At 51.3% G+C, this 22945-nt stretch overlaps 1 protein-coding gene across 3 annotated transcripts in view; it reads right to left on the reverse strand.

Annotated features, from left to right (window-relative positions):
• Nucleotides 1-1768: 1768 nt before the first annotated feature.
• LOC119384011 (heat shock protein beta-6) overlaps nucleotides 1769-22945 on the reverse strand; it is a 91729-nt gene continuing 70552 nt past the window's right edge. For 2 of the 3 annotated variants that reach the window (XM_037652293.2, XM_037652294.2), the window contains exon 5: nucleotides 1769-1909. In XM_037652293.2, coding sequence (XP_037508221.2) covers nucleotides 1867-1909 — 43 coding nt within the window. In that variant the 3' untranslated portion in view covers nucleotides 1769-1866. The remainder of the gene's footprint in view (nucleotides 1910-22945) is intronic. The other variant, XM_037652295.2, reaches the window with a different exon arrangement.

The raw sequence follows: 22945 nt of genomic DNA on the forward strand, positions 1-22945 counted from the left end.
TGCTTCCGAACTTCACAAAAATTGTGATTTATGGCGTAGGGGGTACCTTGCTAGTGTACTTGTATTAGTAGCCCCAAGAGAGCTTACAAGGGGCTTTAGAAACGCCGCTCTTCCAGCTTTCGCTGTGACTGTGCTGCGGTTTCAGCGCAGGCCTGGCTTTTTTTTCTCATTGTGCGCATTGTGCGCGATAGCTGCGACGGAATGTATATTCACAGCATTCCGCTTTTACAGCGAAGGCTGGTATGAGCTCACAACAGCAGCGGAATATTGTGGCGTAGTTGTCCGCCGCTGCCTCCGCCGGTACGTACCGGCGGAAGCAGCGGCGGACAGCTATGCCACAATATTCCGCTGCTGTTGTGAGCTCCTACCAGCCTTCGCTGTAAAAGCGGAATGCTGTAAACATACATTCACTTAATTACAGTTCAATAAACCTAGTGAAATTCGGCGTGGTAAGGACTCGGAAAACCATTTCACTCTTCCTATATTCTTAGTTAAGAGCTTCCAAGCCAAGGCTTCCTCTTAAAATTTCCAATACTGTCGAACCCGTATATATCAAATCTGACGGGCAGGGGCGTAGCCAGAAATTTTTTTCGGGGGGGGAGGGTTCAACCATACTTTATATATGTTCGTGCTTGCGCTTGTATGTGCGCGTGTATATATATGCAGGCTAAACTGAAAAATTTGGGGGGGGGGGGGGGGTTGAACCCCCCCCCCCCTGGCTACGCCCCTGCTGACGGGGATCACAAAAAAAAACTTATATACATAGGCCACTCGATATATAGTTTATATCTCAAAAGTATATTCAAGAGGAGTTTACAGCTGTTCAGTACACATAATAATTCGCTACATGTGAGTTTGATATATGCGGGTTCGACTGCATATCATCGCAAGCTTTATGTGGCGCCTGAAGTGCCTCAACAAAGAGATATACGATTCTTTCGGTCTACCTAAAACATATATACAATATACAAATGTTGCCGATGTTTGAGGTCCAATCAAGCAACTCGCCGCGGTGGTCTAGCGGTTATGGTGCTTGGCTGCTTGGCTGCTGCCCCGTAGGTCGCGGGGTCGAATCCCGACCGCGAAAGCCGCACTTCAATGGAAGCGAGACGCTAGAGGCCCGTGTATACTTAGGTTTAGGTGCGCGCTAAAGAACCTTAGGCGGTCGAAATTTCCCGAGCGCTCCACTACGGAGTCTCTCATAATCGTATCGTGAATTTGGACGTAAAACCCAAACAATTATCATTATAGCTTCAATCACGTGCGAGTGTATGAGGGTAACCGTGTTTCGTTTCCGATCTGCTATAATTTGAGGAACCGCCCGAGCGCTTCTCAGCGCACTGGAGTTCTTGGCGCACAGCTGCAGACGTACTTATCGCAAACAGCTGCTGGTGCACAGACAGGCAATGCAGCTCAGCTACAGGTTGACATCGCAGTAAGGCCGCGAGCAGGCACGCCGCATGCAGACTTTTGGCACTCGCATTTAACATTTCTCGAACCCAGTGGCTGCCAATGGCGACGTTGGTGCACCATGCAGACTAAAGTATTGCATATACAGTAACTTAGCGGGAGCATATACGGCAACTCTACTGCCAGTCTTCTGTAGCGCTTGTGAAATTTCCACTAATGTAGAGTTGTCTGACTGAGTTCCTACCGCTATCAGGGCTTCGCTGTTCGGTCAAAACTGACTTTTTTTGTGTACTGCACGAAGGCGAAGAGAAATGGCACCTTGACAAAAAAAAAAGAAAGACTCCGTTTTAATTATGAATGCCCATGCTGAAAAGAATAAAGCAACAGCGCGCACTGAAGAGATGCAAGAGGGAGAAATCGTCGAGAAGCCCGAAAAGTAACCCTGGCAGCCGGTAGCTACTCCTCGGACTCTGAGCCGCTGCTCTTGCTTCCCGAAGGCCTGCGAAGAAGCAGCAAAACGCGCACGCACGTTGCTGGTAAGCATTTCGTTACAACGCAACACTATTACAATTTTATCTATTCAAAATTTTCCATTCGAGCTGCGTGATCGGGCGAACTCTACCGGTCCACGACCACCTGCGCTTGCCTGCCAGGCTATCCAACAAAAAGACGAAAAGGCCCCATCTCGTATGACAGTGTACAGACTGCTTATGCGCGATTATCTACAGAGGAACAAAGAATAACAAGTTACGATCCCGCATCTTTGTCACCTTTATCTTTTCGCTAATGGTGGTCATAAATCCTCAGCCCATGTCAACATCGCCTGTCCATCACCTGACATCGCAAAACCATGAAAACTCAACATCAAATCGATGTTTAGGGGCTAAACAGCGTTTTACTGTACGAAAGGAGAGTGAGCATTATCTGTAGTAGCCAGAGAGACAAGAATATGCTGCTGCTGAATAGTGAAACACACAGCGCGAAATTACGACGGGGACACAGGAACGGAACACACACAGCACTGAACTTACAACAGTTTCTTCGATCAGTTTTCCTAACATATATACAGAAAAACAACCGCATCAATGCGCACATCAAAACAGATACACTTCCTATCATCTTGGAAAATGAGATCGAAGAAATGTCAACTCTTTATTCGATAACATGATTGACGGCGAACTGACACATTCATCACCCAACCTTTGAATCATCTCAGCTTCTATAACCTTACGCACATGCTTCTTTCCATGTTTGGTTACCAAATCAGCTTCATAAAAAATTGGCACACACGTGCAGTCTTTACAGTGCAAAGCAAGAGTCCCCCCTGAGCTTTCGTTACATTGCTAGCATGCTCTTTGAATCTCATTTGTTCAGCATTTATACTGCTGAACGTGTGTGTGTGTGTGTGTGTGTGTGTGTGTGTGTGTGTGTGTGTGTGTGTGTGCGTGCGTGCGTGCGTGCGTGCGTGCGTGCGTGCGTGCGTGCGTGCGTGCGTGCGTGCGTGCGTGCGTGCGTGCGTGCGTGCGTGCGTGCGTGCAGTGCTCGGCGATTGAAACGCAATACTCAGAGCTATACTCCTACTAATAGACGACGCCCTCGGTCGACTCCACAACGCGAAGTACTTTTCTTCGATGGACCTCAAGACCAGCTACTGGCAAATCGAAGTCGACGAGAGAGACCCAGAAAAGACTGCCTTTATAACACCAGATGGCCTGTTCGAGTTCAAGGTCATGCCCTTCCGTCTTTGCTCGGCACCTGCGACTTTCCAATACTTCGTGGATGCCGTACTGGCCGGCTTGAAGAGGCAGACTTGCCTCGTGTACTTCGACGACGTCGTTGTGTTTGCCTCAAACTTCGACAAACACCTCCGGTGCCCTGAAGCTGCACTTCAAGCAATCAAGACCTCCGGACTCACGTTGATACCAAAAAAGTGCCGCTTCGCGTACTAGGAACTCTTGTTCTTGGGCCACGGCATTAGCAAATCTGGAGTTCACCCCAACTCGCGAAAAACAGCTGCCATCGCTGCCTTTGCGCCACCCACCGACAAGAAGGCCGTACGCTGATTTCTCGGCTTGTGCGCCTGTTATAGACGCTTCATCAAAAGAATTTTCACGGATCGCCGAGCCACTAACTCACCTCACGAAGACGAGCGTGGAATTCAAGTGGGAAACGGGGTAAGTCGAAGCATTTCAAGAATTGCAACGACGCCTGCATACACCTCCCATACTTGCGCATTTCGACGAATACGCCGACACGGAAATTCATACAGACGCAAGCAGCGTAGGACTCGGCGCCGTCTTTGTGCAGAGGATTGACGGACTGGAAAGGGTTTGTGGAAACAGGCAGACAGGCGTCGATGCTGTGAGACCACAAATTGTATATTTTGTCAGAAGTCATTTAGGCAGACGCGAAACAAGCACAGGCGTAGCACAGGCTACGCCATCTCGTCCTTGGAGCGTCGTCGTCGTCGTCTTCGCCTGGTCGGATCCTTGTGGCACGTACTATCGCACTACAGGACCCCTCTTCTAACGAGGAAGTCGCGAATATGTTACAGGTGGCCAGGAGCAGACTGCTGAGCTGCAAAATGCACGCGGCGAGTATGGCAGTCTGGAGCGATTGTAACAGGACGCGTTGTTGAAGCGTCGGTATCCATGCACGCAGGTTTGAGACGGTCGACGGAAACCGTATCCTCCCAGCCGTTAATGAGCAGGAGGTAGTATTTAGGTATGCGGCTGGTAACCTTCTACGGGCCATCATACGGGGGCTGCAAGGGAGGTCGCACGGCATCGTGTCGCGCAAGAACGTGCGTGCAGTTTTGTGGGTCAGGACTGACGTACACACTACGGGATGTTCGTCGTTGTCGGGGAGGAACTACGGTACGCATAGGGTTGCGTAGATGGTATGCGTAGTCGGAAACGTCGGCAGGTACCGTGGTTGAGTCGCTGAAGAATTCACCAGGAACTCGAAGAGTTGTGCCAAATGTCAGTTCGGCGGCGCTTATGGAGGAGTCACTACGAAGAGACGTGCGGATGCCAAGCATAAAGAAAGGAAGGCGTTCGGTCTACGATGAAGGAAAAGTGGAAGCCATGAGTGACGCCTTCATTTGGCGATGAAAACGTTCGATGATTCTATTGGCAATAGGGTGGTACGAGGTACTCTTGATGTGGTTGACACCGAGGAGCCGAGGTAGATTGGTGAAGAATGTTGAGTCGTAGTGGCAACCGCGGTCAGTCGTAATGGTTAAGGGACACCGTAGCTGCTAATCCAAAGAGTGAGGAGTGCTCGAGCTCTCGACTCCGCAGTTATGTTTTGAAGAGGCATCGCTTCAGGCCATCTGGTGAACCTGTCAATGCAGGTTAACAGGTAGCGATGATTCCCGCATGGAGGAAGGGGACCGACAATATCGACGTGTAGGTGGCCGAAGCGAGCGTCCGCGGAAGGGAACGTACCAAGAGGGGTCACAGTGTGGCGATGCACTTTATGCTGTTGGCACCAGAGGCACGCACGTGACCAACGACGAACGTCTACGGTAATGCTCGGCCACGCATAACGATAAGCGATGAGTCGCTGTGTGGCGCAAATGCCAGGGTGAGCCAAAGAATGCAGGGGATCAAAGATTGATCGACGGAACGGGAGAGGTACGTAGGGACGATGACGTCCTGTCGACGTATCACAAACGAGGGGTACGTCACGCACCAAGACATCAGCCAGTGGCGTAGCCAGGGGGGGCACACCGGGACCGTGCCCCTCCCCCCCCCCCCCCCGAAATTTCTTCCTCCATGGGATACAGAGCACAAAAATGACACTAGACCACACTTCCCTGCCCGGCTCCCATTCAGATGAAAGAGGTACCGCCCCCCGAAAAAAAATTCTGCCTACGCCTCTGACATCAGCCAAGACGAGAGATGCAGCAGCTGGAGCTCCTCGTCATTCTTAAGGGTGGCAGCCATGGCTATGAATTCAATGCTCGTTTGGCCGTGTTGTGTTGGATGGATAGCGGCGTGTTAAAGCGCATCGGTAACGGCGTAGGCTTTTCCGCTGACGTGGCGAATGTAGCTCGTATATTCAGAGATGAAGGCGACCTGCCTGATTTCGCAGGGTGCGTAGGAACTGTTGGCGGACGTTAAAGCGGGCGTCAGTGGTTTATGATCCGTAAGGATGTGAAAGGCGCGTCCCTCGAGGAAATGTCGAAAGTGCTTCACAGCCAAGTAGATGGCGAGTAGCTCTTGTCGGAATGTGCTGTAGCGGCGCTCGGGAGGGGCAAGCGTCTTGGAAAAGAAGGTGATGGGCTGCCAAGCGCCAGCAACGGACTGTTGCAAGACTGCGCCGACAGCAGTGTCAGATGTGTCTACCATGACGGATGTTGGGGCGTCGCATTTAGGATGGGCGAGCAGCGTAGCACCGGGAATGGCTTCTTTAATGTCTCTGAGTGCACGCCCAGCCGTATCTCTCCAGGGTACGGGAGTACTCGGTGTCTTGAGGCGCTTGAGAAGGTCCTTGAGATGCTGCAGTATATCGGCGCAACGAGGAATGAAGCGACTATCAAAGTTGGCGAGGCCAAGAAACTCACGCAGCTGCCTGGTGGTGGATGGCCCAGGAAACTCACGAATGGCAGTTACACGAGTTCGTATTAGGGTGATTCCACGTAAGATCGAACAAACGATGGCTGGTCGACCTCTCAAATTTATTTCAATATTTTATATATTATTGCCTGATGAGTGGAAAGAAGAGATCCGCAATTTGTTTTGCCGCCAAAAATTTTTTCGAACCACAGGAAATCAATAATGACGAAGAGGTGGAGTGGAGCGCTCATCCGCTCTGCTGTTCTGGCCAACTTTCGTTATGAATTGCACAAAATATATTAAAGTTAGGTAGCTGAAATTTATTTACCTAAATATATGCATGTTTTTGCTTCTGCTCAGCTATTTTTAGTTTTTATGTGTAGTTTAGATGTTTTTATAAAAAACCTCAAATATGGACCAATCGGCAAATTTTTTTTTACTTTGAAGGTCTTTATCTCAAAAAAGCCTTGTAGCAGAGCGACAAAAATTCTGCATTACGTTCTTCGCATACTTATCTACCAAACTGCCAAATCTTGTATTTATATAACTTTTCGGGAAAGAGATATCATCGGGCTAAGTTCAAGAAAACACCGAACAATGAAAACTTCTGAGGACAATTTAAAAAAAAAAACCCATTTTTTAAATTTCTTAAACTTTGTCCACTTATTCTCCTCCACATCCGCTTTCACAATCATTAAAAACATTTTGCATAATGTCGTTGCACTAATAGTTACGGCCCCTCCAATGAGACCCTTAGGCAAGGACGGGCAATTCCGACTTCTTGCCCAGCAAGTGTAGAAAATGCAGGCAGGATTGAATTTCTTTTTATTAAAAGGTCAGCAGGTACCTAAAAAGGTGTCGCCGGCACTGAAGACGTTAGTTTTGAAATTATTTGGTCACTTCAGCGGCCACGAGCGCGGAGCTACCGAGTAGGCGCGCGCGCACCCGAGATGCTCGTTGTAAGAGACGGCGCAGTGAGAGCTCGTTTTCGCGTCCTCAGACCGATTGAGTTCGAAACAGCAGCACCTCTCGGGTGTCTTGAACGCACGTGCACCGGTAGTCGCAGTGATCTGGTTAATTGCGTCGCTTTCTTTTTCAGGGGCATAAGAATGTCATCGTTAAACTGTGCGTTCCGTGAAGATCTTTCATTGCAGTGGTAGCAAAAGCACGCGTAGCACAAGTAGTCCGTCTCACTGACAGTCACTGATCTTTCGGGCGTTAAACGTTCCTTCAAAGCATTTATGTCTAGGTCGGTAACTCTCCGAAATTTTGGCTTTTTTGCAATAATTAAAGGAGTACTGACACAATTTTGAGACATCGCAGAAGGGACATTTTTTGCTTCGTTGGTATGCAGTGTCCACGCTGTCCACACACTGGAGTCGGAGAACACGTATAAAATAATTTTATTTGACTTTGATCGTCGCTGAGCATTTGCAAGCCAGCCACACTGCAAGGACATTATCCCAAGTCAAGACAGTTCCTCCGAATTCGCGAGTTCTGCGTCCTGCATGCAGCCTAAATCGTAGAAATCACTGTCAGGGTCACTGGACGACAATTCACTCATCGTTGTCTGTTGCACCACGATGCAGATGACGGATTTCCCGCTAGTACGTCGCGAATTTCTGTATCTCCGTGACGTCACACTGCTATGAAACGACACTGAGAAGCCACCCCCCTCGATGTCGAAACCGAAAGTGTCTTTTTAAGGTGGCGCTAATTAAAATATATAGGATGCATTCCCAGGCACCACAATAGTCGTTTTAGGTTTCTCGACACCAGTATTTTTATTTAGAGCAACAATCCGAATTTTTTTTTAAATTCGTGTCAGTACTCCTTTAAGCTTCTTGTGCTTCGAAAGGTAGTCTCCACAATAGACTCATTCAGAGCTATACTTTCTCGTCATGAGACGCACAGCAGGAGTAGAGTAAGAGCAAAGCACAAGAACTATCCGCGCCGAATGAAGTGTGAACAGCGCACCGAACGCGCGGCCAGTTCACGCCGTCTGCTGCCGACATCTAATATAGACAAGCGCATTCGGTTACCGATAGTTTTGCTTTTCTTTCCTTTGACAATCCATGTTTTGCTTTGCCACTGGAGCACCACGTTCATGCTTTCCACTGATCGCAACTGGCGCAGCGCAGTTTCTGTGGCAGCAGCGTGCGTGAAGCGAGCGCTCATAGCTCCCTTATAGAGTTTTCATCTTGCTTCCATCTCCGCCGTGTTATCAGCGCCTAGCTAAGATGCGAACAGAGGGCGGATAGAATAGCGAAGCTCCAGTGCACGTGCGTTCAAGTCACCCGAGAGGTGTTACTGTTTCGAACTCAATCGGTCTGAGGACGCGAGAACGAGCTCTCACTGCGCCGTCTCTTACAACGAGCATCTCGGGTGCGCGCGCGCCTACTCGGTAGCGCCGCGCTCGTGGCCGCTGCAGTGACCAAATAATTTCAAAATTAACGTCGTCAGTGCAGGCGACACCTTTTTAGGTACCTGCTGACCTTTTAATAAAAAGAAATTCAATCCTGCCTGCATTTTATACACTTGCTGGGCAAGAAGTCGGAATTGCCCATCCTTGCCTAAGAGTCTCATTGGAGGGGCCGTAACTATTAGTGCAACGACATTATGCAACATGTTTTTAATGATTATGAAAGCTGATGTGGAGGAGAATAAGTGGACAAAGTTTAAGAAATTTAAAAAATGGAGTTTTTTTTTTTAATTGTCGTCAGAAGTTTTCATCGTTCGGTGTTTTCTTGAACTTATCCCGATGATATCTCTTTACTGAAAAGTTATAGAAATACAAGATTTGGCAGTTTCGTAGATAAACATGCGAAGAACGTAATGCGGAATTTTTGTACCTCTTCTACAAGGCTTTTTTGAGATAAAGACCTTCAAAGTAAAGAAAATTTGGCCGATTGGGTCATTTTTGAGGTTTTTTATAAAAACATATACACTACACATAAAAACTAAAAATAACTGAGCAGAAGCACAAACACGCATATATTAAGGTAAATAAATTTCAGCTACCTAACTTTAATATATTTTGTGCAATTCATAACGAAAGTTGGCCAAAACAGCAGAGCGGATGAGCGCTCCACTCCACCTCTTCGTCATTATTGATTTCCTGTGGTTCGAAAAAATTTTTGGTGGCAAAACAAATTGCGGATCTCTTCTTTCCACTCATCAGGCAATAATATATAAAATTTTGAAATAAATTTGAGAGGTCGACCAGCCATCGTTTGTTCGATCTTACGTGGAATCACCCAGTAGACGAATGACATGTGCGTTGACGCGATGGCCGAAGAAGTCCAGCTGCGTGATCCCTTTACAAAGAGGCCAAATTTGTCCAGTCTCTTGAGCACTTGGCGTAGATGGAGCTTGTGAGCTTCAGTAGTGGTACTGAAGACGAGGATGTCGTCTAGATAGGCAGAGCAGCGGGTCAAGCCACGTAAGACCTGGTCAAGGAATCGTTGAAAGGTCTGTGCCGCGTTATGAAGACCAAATGGCTTGCGCAGATATTCGAACAGTCCGAAGGGTGTTATAATGGCGGTCTTGGGAATTTCTGCGAGTGCGACTGGAATCTGGTGACAGGCTTTCACCAAGTATATCTTGCTAAAAATGGTGCAGCCGTGCAGGGCCGACGTAAAATCCTGGATATGAGGAATTGTGTACCGATCCGGGACAGTGGCCTTGTTAAGGCCACAGTAATCACCGCATGGGCGTCAATCAGCAGTCTTTTTAGGCCCCACGTGCAGTGGTGAGGCCCAAAGACTGGAGGAGGAATAAATGAAACCAAGGTCAAGCATGTGCTCAAACTCCTCTTAACACGAAAGGGTTTTATGTCGGGGTCCGCCACGGCTCCAGTGACGTATTTCCGTCACGGATATGACGTAAAATATACGCTAACACATGGCAAAGAAAAAGCTGAAGAAAAAGTTCCGTCGCCGGGAATCGAACCTACGACCCCTCGCTCCGCGGGGCGCGGCGCGAACCGACTCGGCTACAGTCGGTACGGTCTTCAGAAGACTAACGGCGAGCCAGGGGCGTAGCCAGAAATATTTTCGGGGGTGGGGGGGGGGGGGGTCAACAATACTTCGCGTATATTCGTGCGTGCGTTTGTATGTGTGCGCGCATATATACGTAAGCAAAACTGAAAATTTTCGGGGGGTAGGCGGGCTTGAACCCTCTCACTCCCCCTGGCTAAGCACCAGCGGCGAGCATTTATAAACACCATTTACCGTTGGTGGTAGTCAGAGATCAGTGGCACTTCGGCGTGGTTTTGTTATCGCTAACGAGATGGCGCGAAGGGGGCGCTTTAAAGGTCGTCGCCCCGCGCGTTGCTATGCGTGCGCGCCTCCACAAGGCGTGGTCGCTCGTGCGCGCGCGATTATCCTGTGATGGGAGGTGATTTGTACGTCTCGTGCTCTCACCGCAAGTTTCCGTTGTAGTTACAAAGAGCACGAAGGTCACTTTGCTCACTGCAGCGGCCGCTTTTGCGAAAGAAGCGCGCTGCTCACACACAAATAAGTCACAACTGTGACAGTTCGCGCTCATCCTGTGTATACTTGTGCGTTCGTTTCGTGCGTCCTCCTTTGTGTTTGAGCAGCGCACTTTAAATGTCGAGCTGTGACAGTTTTTAGTTCGCGCTCATCCTTCATATATTATTTCTGTGCGTCCTTTCTGCTCGAGCAGCGTGTTGCGAGTTTTGAGCTGCTTGCCGTTCTTCGCGTGACATTACAATTTGTTGCTATATCATTCATTCCTTCGTCCTTGTGCCGAAACAATGCACAGCAAACGCTCAACTACGTCCATGAAGACATGTTTCACTTTCGTGTTATACCGATTCCTATGATAGAGGGATCAGCCATATTCTTTGCCAACAGCGAGACGATCTGTTGCGAGGCGACGAGCCCGGGAAAATACGGGAGGGCCTTTCGTGCCAATGTGATGTGTCACGCTGTGGGCGACCAAGGACTGAAAGGATGGTGGCCGGAAGACGTCCGGAAACTCAGCAACGACGCTTGACCAAGCGTCGGGAACGTTTGTGTGCGCCTGGAGAAGCCGAAGCGGTGAAGCGCGCCATGAAACGCCTTGGATGGCTAAGCTTGTCTCGGAGTCCAGTATTCGGCTGTGCCGTACGTCGACGACGAGCTTGTAGTGCCATAGAAAGTCGGCTCCGATTATTGGTTGGCGCACGTCCGCGATGACAAAGAGCCAGCGAAAGGTACGCCTGAGGCCGATGTCAAGGGTTACCGACTTCTGGCCGTAAGTCCGGATGGTCGATCCGTTGACCGCGGTGAGAGGAGGGGAGTCGGGAGGATGGCGTCGTTCAACCAACGTAGGAGGAAGGACACAGATTTCAGCGCCAGTATCGACGAGGTAGCGGAGCTTGGTGACACGGTCGGTGACGTGGAAGAGGCGAGTGTGCCTGGGGCCGGGAACAGCGGTCGTCGTTACTGTTCGGCAAGGCGCTCTACTTTTCGGGTGAGCTCCTCGTTAGCAGCGAGGAGACGCGCATAGCTGTCGCCACTAGCTGTGTTGTTGGGCGAAGGATATGTAGGGTGACGAAGTGTGGCCACGGAGAGAAAACCGACATCCATAATTTTGTCGGCCAACTTCCAGTGTGGATGATTCCAGTGTGGATGATTCCAGTGTCATCATCGACACTAGATGATTCCAGTGTGGATGATGAAGGCGCGGTCAGAATCATGCGCACCTGCGGTGGAAGGCATTGTAGAAAAACATGGCTGATCCCTCCATCATAGAAATTGGTATAACACGAAAGTGAAACGTGTCTTCACAGAAGTAGTTGAGCGTTTATTGTGCATTGTTTCACCGCAACGGCGAAGCAATGAATGCGATAGCAACAAACTGGAATGTCACGCAAAGAACGGCAAGCAGCTCGAAACTTGCAGCGTGCTGCTCAAGTACAAAGAACGCTCGAAAAGAACAAAGACGTCACGGGTTCGATCCCGGCTGCGGCGGTCGCATTTCTATGGAGGCGAAATACTAGAGGCCCGTGTATTGTGCGATGTCAGTACACAATAAAGAACATCAGATGGTCTAAATTCCCGGAACCCTACACAACGGCGTCCCTCATAATCATATCGTGGTTTGGGGACGTAGAACCCCAGATATTATTATTAGAACACACAGGACGAGCGCGACTGTCACAGTTATTACTTCCTTGTGTTGAGCAGCGCGCTCCTTTCGCAAACTCGGGCGCTACAGCGAGCGAAGTGACCTTCGTGCACTCTACGTTCAACGTAACCTGCAGTAAAGGCACAACACTCGTACAAACCGCCCCCATCACGAGAAAAGTGCGCGCACGGGCGACCCCGCCCTTAGGGCAAAGTACAGGTGGGGGCGCGCGCGCATCGCAACGAGCGGGGCGACGACCTTTAAAGCGCGCCCTTCGCGGCCTTCACGCCATCTCGCTGGTGATAACGAAAACAAGTGCATCAATACTCCGCGCACCGCCAGCGGTAAATGGTGTATATTGTCACGTGGTCGTGACGTCGACGAAGACAGCAGTCGGCCTTTGCAGGGTGAAACTGTTTATTTGGCCAAACTTGTGGCCGGAAAATGAGCACTAGAACTACAGCAATACACGCTGTAAAATGATTGCGGCGAGCAGGGCGTCGTCCGTCGATCAACTAACAAGCGGTGAAGCGCGTCGGCATTTAAACATGTACCGTCGAATATTCCAGCGTTATCGCTGGCTATCGTGCAATTTCTAGAATAAGCTCGAGTGTGCGCGTCTTGCGCGCAATCTTAACAAAACGATCTACAATGATCGTGAAGGTTCGCGAACAATGAGGCGCGGTTCGCGCTGAGCCTTGCTGGCAGTCTTTGTGGCCGAAAACCGAATATAGCAAAAGTGATAAAGAAACGCACGTGGCAATGCCCCCCTCTGAAAAAAACATCGTCCCGATGCTTAAAACAGAACATGAATACATGCAATACTAAAGAAAACTAATAAAGAAAGCAAACATTAGAGTCCTCTGGTGCGTTTAACGTGCATAGTACGGTTTAAGGCGCACCACATGCACGACCTCGGGTCGAGCTCGGCGCCTCTGAGAGTTCGTGATGCCGTCGGGGACAACCTCGTAGTCGAGTACGCCGAGACGTCGAAGTACCCTGTACGGTCCGAAGTATCGACGCAGAAGCTTCTCGCTCAGTCCGCGTCGTCGTATTGGTGTCCAGACCCAGACACGGTCGCCGGGCTGGTACTCCACGAAGCGTCGTTGAAGATTGTAGCGACGGCTGTCGGTGTTCTGCTGGGCCTTGATGCGCAGGCGGGCAAGCTGTCGAGCTTCTTCGGCACGTTGTAAGTAAGCGGCGGCGTCGAGATTTTCTTCGTCGGTGACGTTCGGTAGCATGGCGTCGAGCGTCGTCGCCGGGCTCCGTCCGTAGACCAACTTGTATGGCGTCATCTGTGTCGTTTCTTGTACGGCCGTGTTGTACGCGAAGGTCACGTACGGAAGGATGGCGTCCCATGTCTTGTGTTCGACGTCGACGTACACAGGCGTCCACTGTTAAAGGGAACATTAGAGCGTGTGGCTGCAGCTCGGCGCCACCGCCGGCCAGCGGCTGCAACGAGTTTTGCGCAGGCGCAGTGCGCGCTGTGAATCGTGCTCTTTCGTCGTCTGCTGCCGTCTGCTTCCGCGCTGCGAATCGTCGCGAAGCGAACCGCTGACGCGGCGAAAGAGCACCGGGCACGGCGCTCACTGCGTCTGCGCGAATCTCGTTGCGGCCGACGGCCGGCGGTGGCGCCGAGCTGCCGCCACACGCTCCGATGTTCCCTTTAACAGTGGACCCCTCTGTACATGGCCAGCATGTCGGCGATGGTCTTATTTAGACGCTCGGTGAGGCCATTGGTCTACGGGTGGTAAGCGGTGGTGCGGCGGTGGCTCGTCTCGCTGTACTTGAAGATCGCCTGAGTTAGGTCCGCAGTAAAGGCGGTTCCTCTGTCTGTTATGAGGACCTCTGGGGCGCCATGACGCAAGACGATGTGCTCCACGAAGAACTTGGCTACCTCGGCGGCACTGCCTTTGGGCAAGGCCTTTGTCTCGGCGTAGCGGGTGAGGTAGTCAGTCGCCACGACGATCCACTTGTTTCCGGTAATGGACGTTGGGAACGGCCCCAGTAAGTCCATCCCGATTTGCTGGAATGGCCGTCGAGGCAGCGCCTGGCTGCGGGCGCGGCGCGTTGACGGCGAATCCGCGTAGCCCCAGCTGTCGGTACTGGCAGCGGCGGTACGTGTGGCCGGCCTCCCCGCAGTGGTAGCAGAGCGGGCGGTTGTCAGGGGCACGCCAAACGTCGGTCTTTCGGGAGGCACAGCGTTGTCCTGTCGGCGGGCGGTATGGCGTCGGTTGTGGTGGCGGCGGTGCCTGGCGGCGAAACTGCTGCGGCGGCGCGGCATCTCGACGTGGGCGAGGAGGAGGGGCGTTGCGTCGGGCTGCAGCAGCATAGTTCATGACTTCCGGCTGAGTCTGCGGTGCTTCGGGAATTCCAAGCGATTGCCGGACTTCCTCGCGGACAACGTCGGCGATTGAATCCACTTGATGCTGCGGCGAAGGTAACAGTTTGCGCAGCTCCTCCCGCACAATCGCTCTGATGGTTTCGCGCAAATCGTCGGTGGCCAGCGAGTGCACTTCGGAATAGGTTGCAGACAGCGGAGAGCGGTTGTATTGTTTCGTCCGCATGGCAAGTGTCTTTTCGATAGTTGTGGCCTCGGTGAGGAATTCGGTGACTGTTTTCGGGGGGCTCCGCACCAATCCTGCGAAGAGGTCTTGTTTCACTCCCCGCATAAGGAAGCGGACCTTTTTTTCCTCAGGCATGGCAGCGTCGGCCAGGCGGAAAAGTCGCGTCATCTCTTCCGTGTAAATGGTGACGCTCTCATTCGGTAGCTGCGCTCTTGTCTCCAGCAAAGCAGCAGCCTTTTCTTTGCGGACGATGTTCGCGAATGTATTAAGGAGCGTCGTCCGAAAGAGGTCCCAGGTTTGAAGGCTCGATTCACGGTTCTCGAACCACGTCTTCGCGGCGTCTTCTAGGTAGAAGAAGACGTGGCGCAGCTTCTCTTCAGAGTCCCAGTGATTGAAGGTGGCGACTCGCTCGTACGTCTCCAGCCAGCTCTCCGGGTCTTCAAACGACGATCCACGGAAAGTCGGTGGCTCCTTTGGCTGTTGCATCACGACCGTTGTAGGCGGCATGGGGGCTGTCATCGTCTCGGTGGTCGATGTGACGGGCTTGGGCTGCCTAGTGTTTTCGGGAAGGAGCCCGTACTCTGGGTGCAGTCCCTTCTGCCGGCGGCTGGTACGACGATCCGCGTTGTCTGTAGCGTCGTCTTCTCCGCGGCTTGGGCTTGGGTCAGCGCTCCGCGGTGGCGTCCGGATCATGAAGCAGCACCTCCACCAGATGTCACGTGGTCGTGACGTCGACGAAGACAGCAGTCGGCCTTTGCAGGGTGAAACTGTTTATCTGGCCAAACTTGTGGCCGGAAAATGAGCACTAGAACTACAGCAATACACGCTGTAAAATGATTGCGGCGCGCAGGGCGTCGTCCGTCGATCAACTAACAAGCGGTGAAGCGCGTCGGCATTTAAACATGTACCGTCGAATATTCCAGCGTTATCGCTGGCTATCGTGCAATTTCTAGAATAAGCTCGAGTGTGCGCGTCTTGCGCGCAATCTTAACAAAACGATCTACAATGATCGTGAAGGTTCGCGAACAATGAGGCGCGGTTCGCGCTGAGCCTTGCTGGCAGTCTTTGTGGCCGAAAACCGAATATAGCAAAAGTGAACGCACGTGGCAATATAAATAGCTCGCCGTTAGTATGCTGAAGAACGTAGGCTTTGTGGCCGAGTCATTTCGCGCCGTGCGCTGCGGAGCGAGGGGTCGTGTGTTCGATACCCGGCGACGGAACTTTTTTTTTGTCACCTGTTAGTTTATCATTTACAACGCTATATCCGCGACGGAAATACGCCAGTGAAGTCTTGGTGGACCCCGGCATAAAACACTTTCGTGTTAAAAATTTCTCGAAGTGCGTTGTTCGGTGACGTAGCGAGATGTGGCGCCAAGGTTTGCATGCGACGCAATAAGCCAGTAGGTTTGCGATCGCCGAGATCCTCTAATGCAAGGAGTTGCTGCAGTCGATGTTGTTCGGTGTCGGTAGTGCGCTTGATCAGCGTCTCCTTAAGATGATGATAGGGTTGATCGGCCGGAGGAGAGAGTAGAACATCGCGAACGACCGTAGCAGTATGAGGCGGAAGCGCTCCAACGACATGGTCATACATGGTCAACTGCGAAGTGAGCTGATGACGACGGAACAATGACTCTACGGTGATTAACCAATGTTCCGAGTCCGACGACCAGAACTCAGGGAAGAACGGAAACCTCGGGCTCGAGGGGTTGTGGCGATGATGACGGCACCTGGTGAGAGGAATGACTTTCTGGCTTCGGGAAGAACTGCGAAGACTGCGGTGCTCGAGTTCCTCGCAGCTTCAGGCCAAGCGAAGCGGCTGAGGCAAGCGCAATTCAGGAAGCGAGAGCGATGAGGCGAAGTTCGGGTCAACAATTTGTCGAAACAGGCAGACAGACGTCGATGTTGTCAGACCACAAATTAGATATTTTACCAGAAGTCATTTAGGCAGACGCGAACAAGAACAGGGGCAGCCATCTCGTGTTTAGCGCGTTGTCGTCGCCTTCTCTTGGTCGCATCCTTGTGGGCTGTACTATTGCGCTACAGGTTATCAGTTATGCTAGCCAGTCGCTATCCAAGGCGGAAGTCAACTATTCGACAACAGAAAAGGAGTACCTTGCCATCGTATGGGTACATCCATGTTTCACCCTATACGTCTACGGCAGGCGCTTCAAAGTTGTGAGCGACCACCACGCCTTGTGTTGGCTAGCTAATTTGAAGGACCCTTCAGGTCACTGAGCACGGTGCAGTCTGAGACTTCAGGAATTCCACATTACCGTCGTTTACAAGTCCGGAAGAAAGCAATGACGCCAACTGCCTGTCCCGCGCCCCCGTCGACCCACCGCTGCAAGACGACCACGATGACGACTGCTTCTTGGGAACCATAAGTGCCGACGACTTCGCTGAACGACATCGAGCCGACCCATAACTCAGGGGCCTAGTGGAATACCTTGAGGGCAGGACCGCCGTTGTTCCGAAGGTATTCAAGCCAGGGCTGGCGTCATTTTTTACGAAACAGCGTTCTCCTCAAGAACTCCCCACTTCGAGCCAACTACCTTCTCGTGGTGCTTTCAACATTGCGAGCAGACGTCCTCCAGGCCCTGCACGACGACCCGACGGCTGGACACCTCGGTGTTTCCCGCACGCTCGCAAGAGTACAGGAAAGGTACTACTGGCCGGGCCTTGCAACTGACGTCGCTCACTATGTAAGGACATACCGAAACTGTCAGCGACGCACCACACCGCCGACAAGACCAGCAGTACTTCTGCAGCCCATCGAACCACCTCGCTGACCGTTCTAGCAAATAGGTTTGGACTTACTGGGGCCGTTCCCGACGTCGACGGTCAGAAACAAGTGGATCGTCGTAGCTACCGACTACCTCACCCGCTACGCCGAAACAAGGGCCCTGCCCAAACGCAGTGCCGCCGAGGCTCTTCGTTGAGAACGTCGCCCTTCGTCATGGCGCACCAGAGGTCCTCATCACCGGCAGAGGGACGGCACTTACTGCGGATTTAGCTCAGACGATCTTGGTTTACAGCCAGACAACCCTCCGCCGGACCACCGACTACCGCCCACAGACGAGTGGCCTCACCAAGCGTCTAAATAAGACCATTGACCATGTGCGTAGACGTCGAACACAAGAAGTGGGATGACATCCTTCCATACGTGACCTTCGCATACAACACGGCCGCGCAAGAAACTACGCAGATCACGCCATACAAGTTGGTCACCCGGCAACGGCACTCGACGCCATGCTACCCAACGTCACTGACGAAGAAAACCTCGTCGTCACTGTCTACCTTCAGCGCATCGAAGAAGCCAGACAACTCGCCCGTCTGCGCGTCAAGAGCCAGCAAAAGACCGACAGCCGTCATTACAACCTTCGACGACGCCAAGTAGAATATCAGCCTGGCGACCGTGTTTGGGTCTGATACAGATATGTCGACGTGGACTCGGTGAAAAACTTATTCGGCGATACTTCCGACCAGGGCTGGGCAGTATCGCGATACAAGAGTATCGCGATAGTATTTCAGATATACTTTTGAGTATCTGTATTTCTGTATCGAGATACATTTGAAAAATGTATTTGTATCTCAGTAGTGAAATACATTTACTATGTATCGCCTGTATCGCGATACTATGCAGGACACGGGTATCTCGTTACATTGCCTTTTTTGTGTCGGAAATGGCCCCGCCACGGTGGTCTAGTGGTTATGGCGCTCGACTGCTGACCCGAAGGTCGCGGGATCGAATCCCGGCCGCGGCGGCTGCATTTTCGATGGAGGCGAAAATGTTTGAGGCCCGTGTACTTAGATTTAGGTGCACGTTAAAGAACCCCAGGTGGTCGAAATTTCCGGAGCCCTCCACTACGGCGTCTCTCATAATCATATCGTGGTTTTGGGACGTTAAACCCCAGATATTATTATTATTATTGTGTCGGAAATGAGTTGAGGCTTGTTTCCAATAGGGGAATGGCGTTTTTTTTTTTCTTTTTTGTGCCAAGACAAGCAAAGGCGCGCCGCCGGTCGCCGACAGATAGGGCGGTGATGGTTTCCCCTCAAGCACAGAATGGCCCATGTGGTAAAGCGCGCGACGCCGCAGACAGCAGAATCGCGGGGGCAGTGAATCGCGGGGGCAGTCGCTGACTCTAAAGGTCAGTGCAGCATGCCTAATTTTTTTCGGGTGGCAAGCCATTACTTCGCGACCCCCCGCACGGATACCGCCTTGGAACAGGCTTTGCAATGCTTCGCGTGCGTTCAGTTCTCAAAGCGGCGGCACTTCCAAAAGCAGTTCCCGTAGTCGCGGCGGAAGTGACTAGAAGATGGCTATCTTTGACGCGCTTCCAGCCACCTCTCCAATGTCAGGGTGCGTTCCTAATTGATTACATGCGTGAAACGGTCTTTGTGGTAGCAGGCTCCCCCACCCACCAGAGCCGACTTCGCCTGTTGCGGCTTTCTGAAATGGGTGCTGGTAGAGTCGGTGGTGGTGACAGCTTCATTGAAGCCGACAGGGTCAGACGGCTTAGGATTCCGAATATAGAGACAGACTTCCATGGACTTCCATTCTGAACAGTCAGAACAAGCCAAGTGCGGGCGGAAGCGGTTCGGTATCTAGATGACCCGAGAAGAGATATCGCCACGCTGCAGGACAATCCAGCTGTGAAGGTGATATTTATTCACTATAACACGAATTTGTGCTCGCCTTCAGCGGTAGGCATGCAGACTTTTTTTCTTTCGTAAGACTTGTGCTGAGGCTGAACCGACGTTGTTAGAAGACAGCCTATTTGAGAATCCTACACAGCAACCTTCTCAGCAAAGCAGATCTTCAAAATAAATGTGTGCTTTTTCTCAATTCACTGGTGTTCATTAGTGATTCGTGTGATTTGCTTAAAGTGTGCTATTTCTAGCATAGCTTAGTTTGTTCGCCAAGTATGTCGATTTCGGTGTCCAATCCTTGTTACTGTTGCTGTGAAATAGTGTATTTTTATTGCAATTGATACTTGTAATTATGTCATTATTACTAATTATGTACTTTGTCCACCCCCTCCCCTGCAATGTCTTAATGGCGCTGAGGGTACTGTAATAAATAAATAAATAAATAAATGAACTGAACGTTTCGATGCGCTGTAACTTTAATTACAACATTATGCTGCACTAATAAGTGTCTTTGCCTAGTATGAGCCTCCTTCAAATAAAAAAAAAAGTATTCCAGTATCTGTATCGCTGTAACTGTATTCCGGAATACTTTTTTCTTCTTATTGCAAAAGTATCTCCGAAATATCCCGTTACGTTAAAGGCAAATGTATCTCAGTATCTGTATTTTAGGCTTCCAGTTCATGTATTTCGATATCTGTATTCCGGAATACTTTTCTGAGTATCTCTGCCCAGCCCTGCTTCCGACAAGTGGTGTATCCAGATGGTGGCACACCGGGCCCGTGCCCCCCCCCCCCCCCCCCCAATTTTTTTTCACCATGGGACACAAGGCACAAAATGACACCACCATACTTATCCTCCCGGACCCCATGTCGGAACAAGAAGGTGCCCCCCCCCCCTAAAACAATGTCTGCCTATGCCATTGCTTCCGGCCACACGTGGTGCTTTGACGTCTCGGCGCTCTAGACTACGTCATCCCGTACGGCATTACGAACTCTCAGCGGCGCCGCACACAACCTCAAGTCGCCCATGTCATGCGCTTTAAGCCGTTTTATACGCGTTAGCGAACCAGAGGACTCTACTTTTTGTTTTAGTATTGTGCTTTATTTGCGTATAAACTCTTTTTCCCTTCCATGTTCTGTTATGACCACGTGACAATATCTATGTCCAATTTGGGGTTCGCCTTTCAGGCGTACTTTCGTCGCACGGGGCGATGCAGTCACGGGTGAGGATCCGATGTACAGTCGAGCGCGATTTGAAGGTTATCGCGCGAGCGTCGACTAAGAACTACAATAGCGCCAAAGCCCAGAATACTCTTCCGAGAAGAGGGAGATATCAGGCAAGCTACGCCCACTCTTTTTGCTGTTCCCTAAGCTGCGACGATGCCCGTCGGAGGAAGGCGCTTTTTTTTAAGAGAACGCGATATATTTCCTTCAATTTAGCAAGCCATTCAAACGAAGCAGTGCCAAGCACCAGCTACCAGACCTTTCCTAGCAATTTTTATTATCGTCCGCGAATATAAGAGCCCAACGAAGAATACACTTGATCGCAACGGATGGAAAGCTTAAAATAGAGAGAGATAGCGTAGAGTTCGTCGTAGGGGAGATTGTTGTATCATGAAACAGGCAACGAGGGCGAGAAGAACGCATAATCTTGATTTTCAATGTTTCGAAACGTGCCGCTAGGCCCCTGGAACGCTAGGCCTGTCGGCGCTCGCGCGATAATCTTCATAACGCGCTTGACTGTACTTATTTTTGAAGGCTTCAGCCAATTAGGCATCGGTCCCCTTGGCATTATCCGATACGATTTGGAGTTTCTTGTTATTCTCAGTATGTGTGGCTGTCGGATCTAACATGTTCCGTAGTATACTTGGCTGTTTCCAGATTACCCGACAGGGCTCTGCAGTAGGTGGCCCACTCATTGTCAGTTCAATAGTGTGACCCTGGGCCTTTACCGCAAGCGGAGCTATGTGTTTCAGTAGATGCCTCTGTACTGATGTAGCCAGGGGGGGGGGGTGTTTCAACCCCCCCCCCCAGAAAATTTTCATTTTTGCTTGCGTATATATGCACGCACACATACAAACACACGCACGAACATACATGAAGTATGGTTGAACCCCCCCCCCCCCCGAAAAAAAATTCTGGCTACGCCCCTAATGATGTCGATTGTCTGGCTGCGACGAAGCGAAGATGGAACGGCAGTTCTGCTCTGCTTTATGTGCCTGTGACGGGAAGAAGACGAAAAGGAATAGCGAGCGCTGTGTGCGGCTCGAGCGGATCGAACGGCAGCTTGCTGACCGGCGGTTCGGGGCGCGGTCTTCTTCAACCGGGCGTCCTGCAGCAATGTGGATCTGGTGGGCGTAGTTCTCGTTCTGAGCCTGCTTCCTTCGACACTGTACTTGACCTGAGGACCTGGGTGTTCGTGGCCTGGCATCAAAGGGGCAACCGCCTACAGACCAGGTGAGACCAGGTGATACGAGGTGCACGCGGCTCGTGCCTGCGACTGGCCACTGAATTGTACTGCAGTGGCCTGGTATCCTGCCTATACCGCTACCCCGTCACGGACCGGTCAAAGCATCTTGAGAGGTTCTGGACTTCCCACTGCCTCGCTGAGCGTCCACGGCGACACACCTCACCGCAACGCTACTACATACTGGCGAGTAGGACGGTTGATGGGTGTCTATGCGCGTAGGACTTCCAGACATTTAAAAGTATGACTATCAGTGTTCTGTTGTTCTGTCGAGCGTGAGATGGATCGTATCTTTGTATTATAGTCTGTGGTGTCTGCACAAAACACCTGACTGCCGTGTCACTTTCTACGTATCCTGGGCCCGCATTATCCATTTATCACATTGGCGAGCCTGCTAGGATCCGACAGTGACATCTCCGACGCGGAAATCGCCATTCAGGTGTGTGCACGGAACACAAGGCGAAAGGTATGGATCTAGATAAGTTAGAGGCGCTGCCAAAGCAGTTAGGTTTGGCTGGCGCGGAACTTCGCACGCGGATTAAGCGAGAACAGCCTATGCAGAGCGATGAACGAGCAGCTGAGAGAAGAGCTAGATCAAAGAAGCAGCGGTTAGCGGACGAGAGGCAGTTACAAATTCAGCAACTTAAGCTCAAGCTTCACCTAGGAAGGTTCTCAGAGTGAATCTGCGGCGACAGCACTCGTACCGTCGGCAAACAGTTCATGCCGGAATCCGCAAAAGTTACCGTCGCTGTTCGACGAGCAACCCGATGACCTGCATGCGTATTTGGAGAAGTTTGAAGGCGTAGCTACTGGGGAAAAAATTGCACCATCTCCCGCTAAAGGGGACCGTGAGGCGATGCGAAGCCGGAACACTGGCACGATCGCGTTCTGTTGGCGTTCGCTGGGCATGCTACCAACCTCGCGTCGTGGAACGCCAAGAGGAACACTACGCGCGTCGTGTCTTCCCTCTAGCCTGGCCATTAATTCTCACAGGGCGTGCGGGGAACGCGGTTGACAGGCGCGCGAGAGAGAGGCAGCGTAGGAGACGAGAGAGGGGGGGAGGGGACGCGTATTCGATGGCCCTCATCGCGGCGCTGCGCAGGAGAGAATTTCGGCATGTGGAGCCCGCGTTTCAGAGGAGCCAACCGAGGC

Source organism: Rhipicephalus sanguineus, chromosome 2 (assembly GCF_013339695.2).
Source record: "Rhipicephalus sanguineus isolate Rsan-2018 chromosome 2, BIME_Rsan_1.4, whole genome shotgun sequence".
NCBI classification, from domain to species: Eukaryota; Metazoa; Arthropoda; class Arachnida; order Ixodida; family Ixodidae; genus Rhipicephalus; species Rhipicephalus sanguineus.